General features: G+C 43.5%; 1 protein-coding gene across 9 annotated transcripts in view; it reads left to right on the top strand.

Moving 5' to 3' along the window:
- TDRD5 (tudor domain containing 5) overlaps positions 1-11998 on the top strand; it is a 40365-nt gene extending 28367 nt beyond the window's left edge. For 5 of the 9 annotated variants that reach the window (XM_043552658.1, XM_043552656.1, XM_043552657.1 and 2 more), the window contains 7 exons: positions 377-577; positions 2115-2279; positions 4660-4833; positions 6086-6295; positions 6722-6877; positions 10432-10648; positions 11446-11998. In XM_043552658.1, the coding sequence (XP_043408593.1) occupies positions 377-577; positions 2115-2279; positions 4660-4833; positions 6086-6295; positions 6722-6877; positions 10432-10648; positions 11446-11702 (1380 nt within the window). In that variant the 3' untranslated portion in view covers positions 11703-11998. The remainder of the gene's footprint in view (positions 1-376; positions 578-2114; positions 2280-4659; positions 4834-6085; positions 6296-6721; positions 6878-10431; positions 10649-11445) is intronic. The other 4 variants (XM_043552660.1, XM_043552663.1, XM_043552662.1 and 1 more) reach the window with 1 other exon arrangement.
- The last annotated feature ends 985 nt before the right edge of the window (positions 11999-12983 follow it).

The following is a 12983-nucleotide window of genomic DNA, read 5'->3' on the forward strand; positions in this document are numbered from 1 at the left end:
AGCAAATCACCATGTATTGGAAGACTCCTGATAAAACTTCAGGAGCTGGCCACACAGTTTGTCAGTCATTGGAAAAATAAGAGCTTAGAGTGCACGTCGCTTCCCAGTAATAACTCCAGCTCTGCAGCCTTTTTACATTTTGAGTAGTTAAACTTAATTGAGTGTTGGTAATCTTGTCAGGTTCAGTTTGGTGCATTTGCCTGTGTGGTACACCCTTATTACACTTACTTCAGCTAAACCTTGCCCGGTTGTGCCCCTGAATCTAGCTTGCCTTCACCCTTTGCATCCACAGCAAACTTTCTAGGAATGAGAATAAGCATCATATAGGTGCCAATGGGCTATTTTGTAGTAACCTGTTTATCCCCCTTTCTTCAAGGGGCATTGGACTACCAATGCCATTCTACAGTTCTGGAAGCTGTGTAACCTGAAGCCACTGGTGGGAGTGGTGGATGAATATGTGAACGGTGTTCTTCACCTCTTCCTGTGTGACACTACCTCTGATGAAGATATCTACATCCATCAGGTCTTGAGAGCAGAGGGCCATGCTGTCATTTGCAGAGAAAATATTCTCTCCAAGGTGAAGAAGGGCAGAGGTGGCGAGTTTGAGCAAGACTGTTCAAGGAAGGGGCTGTAATATGGTGGGAATTTGGATGATGTAACATGGAAAATTTACACTTAACAAAATAAATGCAACAGGAACTTCCAGTGCACCTTAAAATTTCACTCATCCTAGGGAGAAGAGTCCAGTATACTAATACAATAGTCCTTTATCTCATAAAGCTTAAGTTCACATTTATCTTAAGAAACAGGTTTTCACAGCCTGAGCACAATTAGACATTTGAACTTCATCACCTAACCACCACTGTGTAATGCTGCAAGGTTCATGTGTGCTTTCATCTCTGCTGTGCTGTTGTTCAGAAAGCTGCTATGGCTCCATCAATGTTACAGAGAGGATTCTTTGGTAACATTTGCTAACATGGATTTAGGAGATTCTTAATGTGGATATTTTATTATCATTTATTGTTTATTCAAGTAGTGTTGATAGGGACCTTATATAAATATACAAAAAAAGTTTGAGAATTGTAGACATTCTCAATAGCAGTCCAGCACTGGGATAGCAGCGAAGAGCCTGTGTTACAGGGCAGGATTAAGGTACACAGGTGCAACTGCCTATAGGATACTTGCCTTTTCTATTCCTGGCTCTCGCCAGTTCTGTCAGTCCATCATTTTTAACAGCACAAGATTTGCTCAGAAAATGAACTAAAACATTTAGTTCTATCTCTCTGAAATTGATGAGGTTTTACTGTCTAGTTTCAAGTCTGCTTGGAAGTCTTCTGCTTTTGTGTTTGTTTTTGTTAATGAAAGAACTCAAACTGTTATGCAGTTTTGGTACTTTTGCTCTGGAAATCTCAGTCTCAGGTGATTAGTTGTAATTAGCTTATTTGTTTGAAGCACAAGGTGAATTACAAAAGGTAAATCTCCAACCTTGTCTGCACTGACCACAAAAACCCAGTTACAGCATACTGAGTTTAGGTATAAAGATGCTAGTGTGATTTATTTTTTTCCTGGTAAGTGTACAGTGGATTATGCTACAGTGTCACACTAAATGGATTATGCTCCAGCACCAGATTATAGTTTAGAAAGGGGCCTAGGCTGTTAAACAGTGCTGTAAAAATGTATAATTTAATATAACTAAGAATGGCCAACACCGTGATTTGAAAGTGAGTCAGCACTGTTTTACCAAGAACTATAAACAAAATCCCACGGTTTCAAATGTCGGTAACAGGCAGAACCCAGGGGCCTTGTGTCCTTTGCTTTAATCCGTAGGCTGAGCAGTAAATCTTGTGGCAAGAAGTCTTGCCATTTTGGCATGTGCTATGTCCAGGTATCATTTGATGAGTAGTTTTGTCACTGTGGAAAACCATTTTAACTTTTGCAACAAGGCAGACTCTGCCAGCATCTAGATGGCTCCCAACCCAACTCCCGCTCAGTTGGGTAGCAGGTTGCTGCAGTTTGAAAACCATTTCAAAATCTTGCTCTAGTTTTTTTTTTCTTCTTTTTCTGTTACTTACAACACACTTTATTGACTTTACTATACTGTTTATTTTTAACAGGGGTTCATAGAACTGAACCCCTCAGTCTTGTACCTGCAGCCCAGTCCGAAGCAGGAGAATGATGAATCGTCGGGGCCAGACCTTCCCTTACAGGAACAGGAATCTTTCTATGAAGCCAGCAGGGCAGTGAATCCGGAGCTGAATGAGAGTGAACCATATGCCCAGGTGGGAGGTTTTTAGCTCTTCTGTGTCTAATACAAGATTAAAAACAGCTGTTGTGTTGGGAGACTCTGGTGGGTTGGTACACTATGTTTTAACCCTGTGGTATAAAAAAGCAAACAGGTGCCATAAGAATAAAAATGTTTCAGATGGGACACAAATAGATCTCCTCATGCTTGTCCTCATCTTTTATTTTCCTGCCTGCTTGTCTGGTCTCTTGACAGCTCTTGGGTACTCCCTAAACTTCTAGATATAGAGTCCTCTTTGCTCTGAGACTCCTGTTCTACTTACTCTTTGAACTCAGACCTTTACTTGGCATTGAGTTCACATATTGTATCTTGGAATCAGCCTTGACTTCAGACTTTTCCCTTTCTCATCTCCTGTGTCTTTACTTGCTTTCCTCTTATCTGTTCATGTGCAGTTGCAGTGGAGCAGCATGAATTGCATTTTTGAGTGTGTAGCATTCAGCCATCAGAGAAGCACACCATAAGCCACCTAATAAACACCCTGGCATGGCTTATTGCTATTAAAATTTGGCTTGTTCATCCTAAATTTAGTTTATTAAAAAACCCCATGAAAACCAGTTTTTGGGCATGGGGAGGAGTTGGTCTTACATAACTATTGTTCCACTCCAAAAAAAACACCTTCATCATAATATTTAGCTCTTATATAGCACTTTTCGTCATTTGACCTCCAAGTACTTTACAAAAAAGGAAAGCATTGTTGTCCTATTTTGAAAAGGGGGAACTGAGGCACAGAGGGCCAGCGACTTGTCTGTCACCCAGCAGGCCAGTGGCAGAGCCAGGATAGAATCAGTGTCCTGAATCCCAGTCCAGGGCTCTCAATCCACTAGGCCACACAGTGGTGAAATATTTATTAACCAATTTTGTCTGCTCTTTTCTTATTTCTTTCTTACAGGCTTTTCTGTGGCACACTTTATCAGGGCATCTGAGCACCTTTTGAGTAGATCATAGAATCGTAGGACTGGAAGGGACCTCAAGAGGTCATCTAGATCAGTCCCCTGCACTCATGGCAGAACTAAGTTTTATCTAGACCAGCGGTTCTCAAACTTTAGCAACCTGAGGACCCCCATATTGATTTAAAAATTTTTGCAAACCCCCAAGTTCCCTGGTCAGCCCCAGGCTCTGCCCCCACTCCACCCCTTCCCCCAAGGCCCCAATCCTGCCCCTCCTCTTCCCACCCCCGCTTCACTCCTGCCCCTCCTCTTCCCACCCCCTCCCCCGAGCATGCCCCGTCCCCACTCCTCCCCCTCCCTCCTAGCTCCGCCTGCACACCGGGGAACAGCTGTTCTATGGTGTGCAGGAGGCACTGGGAGGGCGGGAGAGGAGTTGATCAGCGGGGCTGGCAGCCCTGGACTTGATTCCGTCCCCTCTCCCGAGCGCACCCTGTCCCTGCTCCTGGGAGGGTCGGGGAGGAGTTGATCAGCAGGGCCCGTGGACCCCATTCTGTGGACTCTAGTTTGAGAAATGCTGATCTACACCATACCTGACAGGTAATTGTCTAACCTGCTCTTAAAAATCTCCAGTGATGGATATTCCATAACCTCCCTAAGCGATTTATTCCAGTGCTTAACTACCCTGACAGTTAGGAAGTTTTTCCTAATGTCTAAACCACCCTTGCTGCAATTTAAGCCTGTCGCATCTTGTCCTATCCTCGGAGGTTAAGGAGAACAATTTTTCTCCCTCCTTGTAACAACCTTTTATGTACTTAAAAACTGTTATCATGTCCTCTCTGTCTTCTCTTCTCCAGACTAAACAAACCCAATGTTTTCAGTTTTCCCTCAGGGGTCATGTTTTCTTGATCTTTAATCATTTTTGTTGCTCTTCTCTGGACTTTCTCTAATTTGTCCACATCCTTCCTAAATGTGGTGCTTAGATATTGCATTGTTCCTTGACCTGAGTATTATAGGAACCATTTTTTTATATCTCTCATAATATAACTAATTTAAAACTAGTGTAACAAATCTAAAATCTAAGTGTTCTATTTTAAACACAGTGCACAGTGCCTAGCACAATGACCCCCCCCATCTTTATTGGGGCCTATAGGTGATACCATAAGACAAATAACAAATGATGATGCTCTGCTCTCAAGCAGAATGAGAGCAGTGTGTCTGCATTTGGAATCTTATAGCTAATTACCTTGCACAATATAAATATCATATATGTACTGTACCTTACTACTTTTGCTCATGCTCTTTTGAAATAATATATGTTATGGGTGAGTCCTTGGTTCACAGGTGGATGTCTCTCTATATTTTTGTACGGTAACCTATGTCAAATACAATAAATCTTTTTAAAATCAGAATTAAAAAAACCAAACAAGCATGTACAGGTGAGCTGAAATAAAGTTGCTGTTCTCTTTCTAGAGATCTCGAGTTGACGAGAAGGATGCAATGTGCTTAGAACCTGAAGGAAGAGTACAAGAACATGCCTGCTCTGTGAATTCTTCTCTCACTTCATGGGACTCACAAGGCAAAGACTACAAAAATTACCAGGAAAGTCCAAACGGAGAGCCCAGAAAACCAGAACTGGAAATGCAGGTGAGGTTGGCGTTTTTTCCAATACTGAATAACTTAATTGAGGTTGAGATGAGAAACTGTCCCTTTATCAACTTGCTGCTGACAGTAGGATTAGAAGCAATTCCAAAAAGCATTTGGCAATATGTATACCTGCAATAAAGGGTAAGGAAGAATAGGACATAGAAAGGAGCTCCTCGGAGGAATCAAGTGTTGGTGACAATTTAAAACTGCTGTAATAAAACTGCAAACTTTAAATGTTGTTCGAGATGTTTGCAAACGTTGTTAATCTTTATACTATAGGTGGTGAGGTATTAGGATAGGAACAGTTTTGGCATGAAATTTTGCAGGCTTCTGGATGACAATATGAACTAGTGTTAGTGGAGAAGAATACTCTTGAGCGAATAAGTGTTAACTTACTAGCATACATTTTGTTTAAATGCAAACAAAAGAAAACCGTGGAATTGAATCTCCCAAGAAACCAGATTCTGTACATCAGAGTATTCCTCTCATCCACAGAAAGGAGCAAATGGTACACATGCTGGAACTCTGTATCTTAGGACAAAGAATGGTATTGTGGCAGTGCTGCTAGTGTGTACTGTATTAAAAGCTTCCAGACTTAGACATGCAATGACTTTTCTGTCCATTTTAAAGTACAGTAGATTCCATTTCACTGGGAACCGAGTGGTTGTTTATGAAAGTTGCCATTTATCTGAAGGTTGCTAGTAAGCAGAAGGAAGACTTGTGGGGCTGCAGCCAGGGAAGGATGCACTGGGACATGCTGAGCACCCTGGCCTGGCACCAGGGGCACAGGCTCAGCATGTCCCAGTGCATTCTTCCCTGGCTACACAAGTCTTCCTTCTGCTTACTAGCAACCTTCAGATAAATGGCAACTGTGGAAAGCCTCGCATCCAGACTGCAGTGGCCCTCCCAGCTGCTGCCCTGTCTGCAGCCTACTCTCCCACCCGCAGGCAGGCTTGTGCGTCTGTAGCTAGGGAAGGCATGTCAAAAAGTTGCCATAAGAGACCTGCCTGTTGCCAAAATCCAAGTCTCGTTAACTTTAAAGTCAGTGGGATGGGATTGGTTCCTAGCCATATGTTCCTCACCGAACCTCTTCTGAGGCTAAATAAGAGGGGGCTGCAGGTATTTAGAAAATGGAAAGATGGACAAGGATAAGGAGAGATGAATTCCGTTCTCTGCCCTTTATTGAATGGCTTCTGGATTCTTCACATAGTCTCATAGAATATCAACTTGAGTTAGTTGTTTTTTTTTAAAGGAAAGTCCTCATCTGGAGATGCCACACCTAGAGCTGGTGTCTGTGATCTCAGACATCTGGGATGAAAATTGGTTGCCTCTGCAAACCTTAAAGAAGCAGACTGGTATTGGCCATGGCACCTTGCAGTTGGATACTGTGGCATCTTCCAGCCAGACCTCCAGCCATGAAGGAAGAAATCAGAACCTGCAAAGCAAAGAGCAGCTGCAACAGGTTACTTGTAATCTTTCGGGGAGGGAGGGAGATGGACAGATGCCTCATGGTGACATCCTAAAGGGAATTAAACATCTTGTGCATGATGCACAGTAGGCTGCATATGCTGATTTAATGGGGAAACCTGGCCAACACCCTAAAGCGGAAGTGTGTACGAAGGGATACTCCATTTTGTCCAGATCTGAGATTTCAGGGCTCCTTTCTTGCTGGCCTCCTACACCAACACAATTTCAAGTTTTTTATGTGCCTGAAAAGTTTTTTGTTTGGAAATAAAATGAGAGGTTTAGGTCCGCTCTCAATTGAGGATTATATAATTGATCCTTTAATGCTATTTCTCTCTTGGTTGCAATTTTTGCCAGGTTTTCCATATGTTTCTCCCCTTCCCGCTTTCTCTCTTCTCCACACCCACTCTGCCGGGTATCTTAGGTAGGGCATTTTGCTGCTGCTGAAGAGACTTGGGATGATGTGTGGCCATTTTTGGATCATGTGAACATGGCAAGGACAGCAGTTGAAAAGTCAAAATATCCAATCCAGGAGACACTGGAACTGGGAGAAGTCCCGGAGCCCACCAGGGAACTGAAGGTAAGCACACATTTTCTGGCCCAGTATAGTGGCGTATTTTGTTTTTAAATTATTTTAATATTCCTGGAAATATTTTTGTTGGTCTTTATTAAAATGAAACTTTAGTCCAAATGAGGCACAACCGTTTTAAGATAATCTACCTACCTCTGCATCTAGGTTCTTACATTGGTGCCCACCACCAGTTTGTCTGAGTGCCTTCCAAATTAATCCAATTATAGCAAGTAACGTGAAACAAAATGTAATGTCTCTTCCTTATTCAGTGCCTTTGTATCAGAGAACCATCCCATGCTTTGGTATGATTGGCAGTCTCTGCTAATAGACTGTGTGATCTGCAGGAGTGGATTGAATGGTTCCAGGTACGTCTAGATTCTCCTACAGAACTCTGTGGGGAAGCGTACATATCTCCTGTCTGCGCTACGTCTCTCTAGTCAGCAGTGTTGACCCTTCCTTTTCATGTATGCTAGTGATGATGATCATAGAATATCAGGGTTGGAAGGGACCTCAGGAGATCATCTAGTCCAACCCCCTGCTCAAAACAGGACCAATCCCCAACTAAATCATCCCAGCCAGGGCTTTGTCAAGCCTGACCTTAAAAACTTCTAACGAAGGAGATTCCACCACCTCCCTAGGTAATGCATTCCAGTGTTTCATCACCCTCCTAGTGAAAAAGTTTTTCCTAATATCCAACCTAAACCTCCCCCACTGCAACTTAGACCATTACTCCTCGTTCTGTCATCTGCTACCACTGAGAACAGTCTAGATCCATCCTCTTTGGAACCCCCTTTCAGGTAGTTGAAAGCAGCTATCAAATCCCCCCTCATTCTTCTCTTCCGCAGACTAAACAATCCCAGTTCCCTCAGCCTCTCCTCATAAGTCATGTGTTCCAGTCCCCTAATCATTTTTGTTGCCCTCCGCTGGATGTTTTCCAATTTGTCCGCATCCTTCTTGTAGTGTGGGGCCCAAAACTGGACACAGTACTCTAGATGAGGCCTCATCTAATGTCGAATAGAGGGGAACGATCACATCCCTCGATCTGCTGTCAATGCCCCTACTTAGAGAGCCCAAAAGGCCATTGGCCTTCTTGGCAACAACGGCACACTGTTGACTCATATCCAGCTTCTTGTCCACTGTAACGTCTCCTTTTCTGCAGAACTGCTGCCGAGCCATTTGGTCCCTAGTCTGTAGCGGTGCATGGGATTCTTCTGTCCTAAGTGCAGGACTCTGCACTTGTCCTTGTTGAACCTCATCAGATTTCTTTTGGCCCAATCCTCTAATTTGTCTAGGGCCCTCTGTATCCTATCCCTACCCTCCAACGTATCTACCTCTCCTCCCAGTTTAGTGTCCTCTGCATGATAAAGGGTAAGAGGACAAGGAAAGAACCCAGAAAAGAATCTTTATACTATATAAATGTAGTTAGCAATCCAGACTCAGTAGCTTTATATTAGTGTAATGCTTGGGCCTGATAGTGGAGAGTGCTTGTCAGCTTCCACAGAATGACTCCCTGGTTGTTTGTTTTCCCCTGGCATACTCTTTGTGTGACCAGCGCTGCTGTAGGTGGGAAATCTGTAGAATCTATTCAGTGTAGTTTCACACTGAGCCCGATTTTGCATCCGTGAACTCAGTGGGAGGAGGAGCAGGTCCTATGTTAACAACTTTAAAAGTACATCTATGGCTGAATTTATTTGAAGCTGCTTAGTCAATATTGCCAATGCCTCTGACAGCTTGATGAGTTAGGGGATTGAAGTCAGGACTCTTGATAGTCAGGTTGGGGAGGATCATTTGTGGGATGTGGAGCACAAAGTGAGCGCTGATAGTTAGGTGGTGATAATAAATAATGACTATCTAATGGTATAAGTTAACATGAATGCAGAGTTTGGGATGTACAAGAGGAGGGAATAGTGGAGGGGCATAGATTGTTCTAGTGTTGAAGGCAGCAGAGGGATCAGGAATGATCAAATACCTACAAGTTTTTTGTGCATTACTACAGCTCATTAACTGCAAGGAAGAGGTGGTTAGTTAGACTATGATGAGAGCAGTTCTAGTGGGGTATCAGAAACCAGATTTGAGAGGATCAGGGGAAGAGCTGGAAGAAATGAGGGTAGGAAAGGTGGGTCTAGATGGGGTGGAGATGGGTGAGGATTTGTGAGAGCAAAGAGAGGTTGGGGTGAGGAAAGTGGCGCTAAGGTAATGAGAGAAGAGCAGACAACCTAGCTTGTGCAAGCAGAGGTGAGGAGAAGAAAAGGAGATCAAAATGGATGATGTGAGAATGTGGAGTTCCTCATATACTGACTCAGATATAACTACATAACTATTAGACAGCTGATCATGTGGCTTTAGGAGCGTAAGAATCTCCCTACTGGAGCAGAACAGTCCATCTAGTCCAGTATCTTGTCTGACAGTGATCCCTGTCAGGTACTTAAGAAGAAGGTACAAGAAACTCTGTAAAGGAAAATTATGGAAAAAACTTCCCCTAGGAGAAGATTCTTCCTAGTCTCCCATCAGTTAGTAGTTGGCTTGTGCCTGGAGCCTGAGGGTTTCTATCCTTTGTGCTTTATCTCAGTTCACTGTGGATTGTTCTCATGCATTGACTTCTGCATATTGAGCAGAGATTTCCATTGAGCTATTGACATCAATGGCCATGTCTTTCCCAAGTGGTTGGTTAATTTGCACCCCAGCAATGTCGGTTAGTTCAAATTATTCTTTCCAGATGTGCATTACCTTGCATTTGTCAACACTGAATTTCCTTTGTCTATATATATGCTGCCTAGTTTGTTTACTATTTCAGGAGCTCCCCACAGTTATGTCTAGCCTTGACTATCTTAAACAATTTTGTGTCTACTGTAAATGTTATCATTTTACAGTTCATAGAAATGTAGGGATCTCAAGGTCATCTAGTCCATCCTGCCACGCTGAGGCAGGATTAAGGATATCTAGACCATCCCTGACAGATGCTTGTCTAACCTGTTCTTAAAAGCCTCCAAGGATGGGGATTCTGCAGCCCCCATAGGTAGCCTGTGCCAGTGCATTAACTCATCTTTATAGTTAGGAAAAAACTTCAAGAACTTTCTATCATCCCCTTTTCCAGTAAGTTAGTAAATACAAACATCAGTCCCGGTACAGATCTGTGAATTAGATGAACCTTTAAACTAGAAGCGAAGGTTTTATTCAACTAAAAATTGACTGAGCAGCCCACTCAACCTCAGTCCAAATTCCCTTGTGCTCACTCTGTCACTGCCAGTCTTGCTGTGCCTGGGGCATCTCTCCACTCAAGAATTATGAGGGTTTTTTACAGCAGACCATTAATATCTTGCTAAGACATGAGCCGAGATGGAATTTTGTACATTGCAATAAGCAGCCGCTCTCCTTGGAGAATGTGGAGGAGGTGCTGCTCTCTGGCCCTGATTTTGTGCAATTGGCCAAAAAAAAAAAGAAACGTAGTGGCTAGAATTCCTTTCCAGCTATGTCTGGATGCTTAACTATATGGTGATCAGGACAGTTGATGAATTGTGGGTGCACTAATCTTGCTCTCTGCTCTGTTTTATATTTGATTGCAGACACCAGCCTCTCCTGGAGATTCACCAGATCCTGCTATTTTGTCCAAGTCACTGGAAGAGTTTTATGTCTCTCTAAGCCATTCCCAGCCCTCAGCAGAGCCTAGCCAACTGGAGCCTGATCAGAACAAAATATCTCCTAACAAGGTCCAGTGTCTTACAGCACCAGCTGCTTCTGCCTCACTTACAACAGCACCTGTATCTTTGGAGAAGCAGAATGGTACTGTGGATTTGTCTGACTGGATTTTTAGGATGTGTGAAGACCTGAAGGGGCATTAGTATGTGCATTCTACTGCCCAGTTTGAATGCTGGCCCTAGCTCTGTGATCCTGGTACTATGCTAATGGCACTGGTGGGTGGCTCCTGGTATTGTCTGAAGTCCATTATAGCCAGAAGCTGGGCTCAGGAATCCTGGGGCTAGGGCACTGGTGTATGCAAATGGCGATCTTGAATCTTGGCTTTTTATTGCCATCTGTCCATTGCACCAACAGTGACTGTGGGTTGATGCAGTACTTCAGGTTGGCCCCATGTGCAGAGACGTGGATTCATAAGTATTTCATGGGGATGAACTTGAATTGAGTTTTATTCCTCTCTTGGTTCATTTCCCTGCCTTATCCAGATATTTATCTTCTGTTACTTTTGTCCAGCCCTTATCCTAGATTTTTTTGCCTGTCTGTTTCAAATGTTAGGATTTCCCAATATTAAATGGACTCTCATCTCCTGGCATTTAAGGGATTCCATGTAAGACCATGGAAAATGAGAGATTGAAGCCCTTGTTCTTTCTAAAGCCCTCTGAGCTCCCATGTGTACGTCCTCTGAATCATAAATTGATTTTAATTTCACAACACCCCTTTGAGGTAATGAAATATTTATCCCCATTTTACAGCATAAAATAAGTGACTTGTCTACGGGTGCATAATATGTCTGTTGTAGAGCTGAGAATCCAGTTCTTCTGAGTCCCAGTCCAGTGCCCTATCCATTAGACCATCCTTCCACCCTTGTCTCATTTACTATGCAGGGGAAGTCATTCCAGAGAAGGTGAAGAATGAGGACCTCTGGAGGACCCAAGTTATCACACTGAGTAGCAGTAACAGTTGCACTAACCGAGGGGCTGAGGATAAGAATTCCCTGATCCTAGCTGCTGAGCTCCAGGTGTCAGAGAAGCTCTACATCCCTCGCAGTTCTCCTACTGCAGCATTGGGAGCTGCTGCACGCTTGGCCACCTCCAGTGGCCTTTTTCACTGGTTCGCTGTCCTGAGAAAGTTGGAGACATGAGGAGAAGGAGGAACCCTAGCTGTATGGTTTCTCAAGAAAGGAGTGTAATTCACTTGTACTGCATCAGACAAGATGGAGAAACAAAGAAGATGCTCTTTGAGGGGTTGGTGCTCCTGTGCCATTTCTCTTTGGCCGTAAGAGATATTCATCCTCCTGATAACTAGAGCCTAGGGTCTCCTTGGACATGCCTGTGTATGGGATAAATGTTGCTTTTATTTTCAGTGGAGGTGGTTATATTCCTTTTAGTGTACTGCTGTGTAACGACTGTTCTTTTTAATATAGTGGTTTGAACTGTGTTTCAATGTTGTTGTGTTGTGTGTGTATAAACAGTCTCCAAAAGGTAGAGGAAGGAAACTGGGGTCAGATTTGGCAAGTCATGTTAGAAACAGACTATCTTAAAAAAAAAAAAAAAAAAAAAAAACCTTCTTTCCACTCACCTCTAAACCAGCTTCCCCTCAAAAACAGGCATTGCCTTGAGCTTTGCAACTTATTGTGAGTAAGGATTTTTTAAATGCAGTGGATCTATCACATAATCCTTTTCTTGGTAGTACAACTAGCAGTCACATCGTAAGTCAGGCCATCCAGCCTGTGGTGAGCACTCCTAATCAGTAAACAGCCTACCTCATGCCCCACTGTCTTGCTGCATCTACATAATGTTAAAATATGGTGGTGGTTCTTCAAGCAGATGCAGCTGTGTATTCAGTTTAGGTGTGCATGACCCGAGTGCACTGGAGCTGGAGAGCTCTGTCTAGCAATACTTGTAGGGGTGGTGCTCATGCCATTGGGACCTTAGCCCCTCCCCTGACTATAAAAGGCAGCACCGCTTCGAGCCCCTCAGTTCCTTCTGACCACCTGTGGCTGGAGTCGGAGCTCTAGCTAGAGTCATGTTTCACTTCTCAGAAACAGAACAAAAATGTGAACTTTTTCTTGTATATAGTAGTTAGTAATACCTTTATTTTCATTTCAGTGTGAGTATAGTATTGGAGTAATTGGCTGCTGTCTGTGAGGCCCTCACTAGGGTTCAGGCACTGTCATTGTGTGTGTGGGTGCCATCTCTTAACCGTGATGTCCACCTGAGGTGCTTATTGTCTCAGCAAAGGACACATTAAAGAGAAGTGCCCCAGCTGCAAGTTGCTCACAAAGAGGACTCAGGTAGCAAGAGTGTTGCGGCTGAAGCAGCACGTGCTAGATCAGGCCATAAGGCCTGCTTTGGCACAGAGGCCCTTGTCCCGTTGGGAGTCACCTTCAGATCCAGCAAGTGATGTTGCTGCACATTGGGCT

This window comes from Chelonia mydas, chromosome 8 (genome assembly GCF_015237465.2).
Source record: "Chelonia mydas isolate rCheMyd1 chromosome 8, rCheMyd1.pri.v2, whole genome shotgun sequence".
NCBI classification, from domain to species: domain Eukaryota; kingdom Metazoa; phylum Chordata; order Testudines; family Cheloniidae; genus Chelonia; species Chelonia mydas.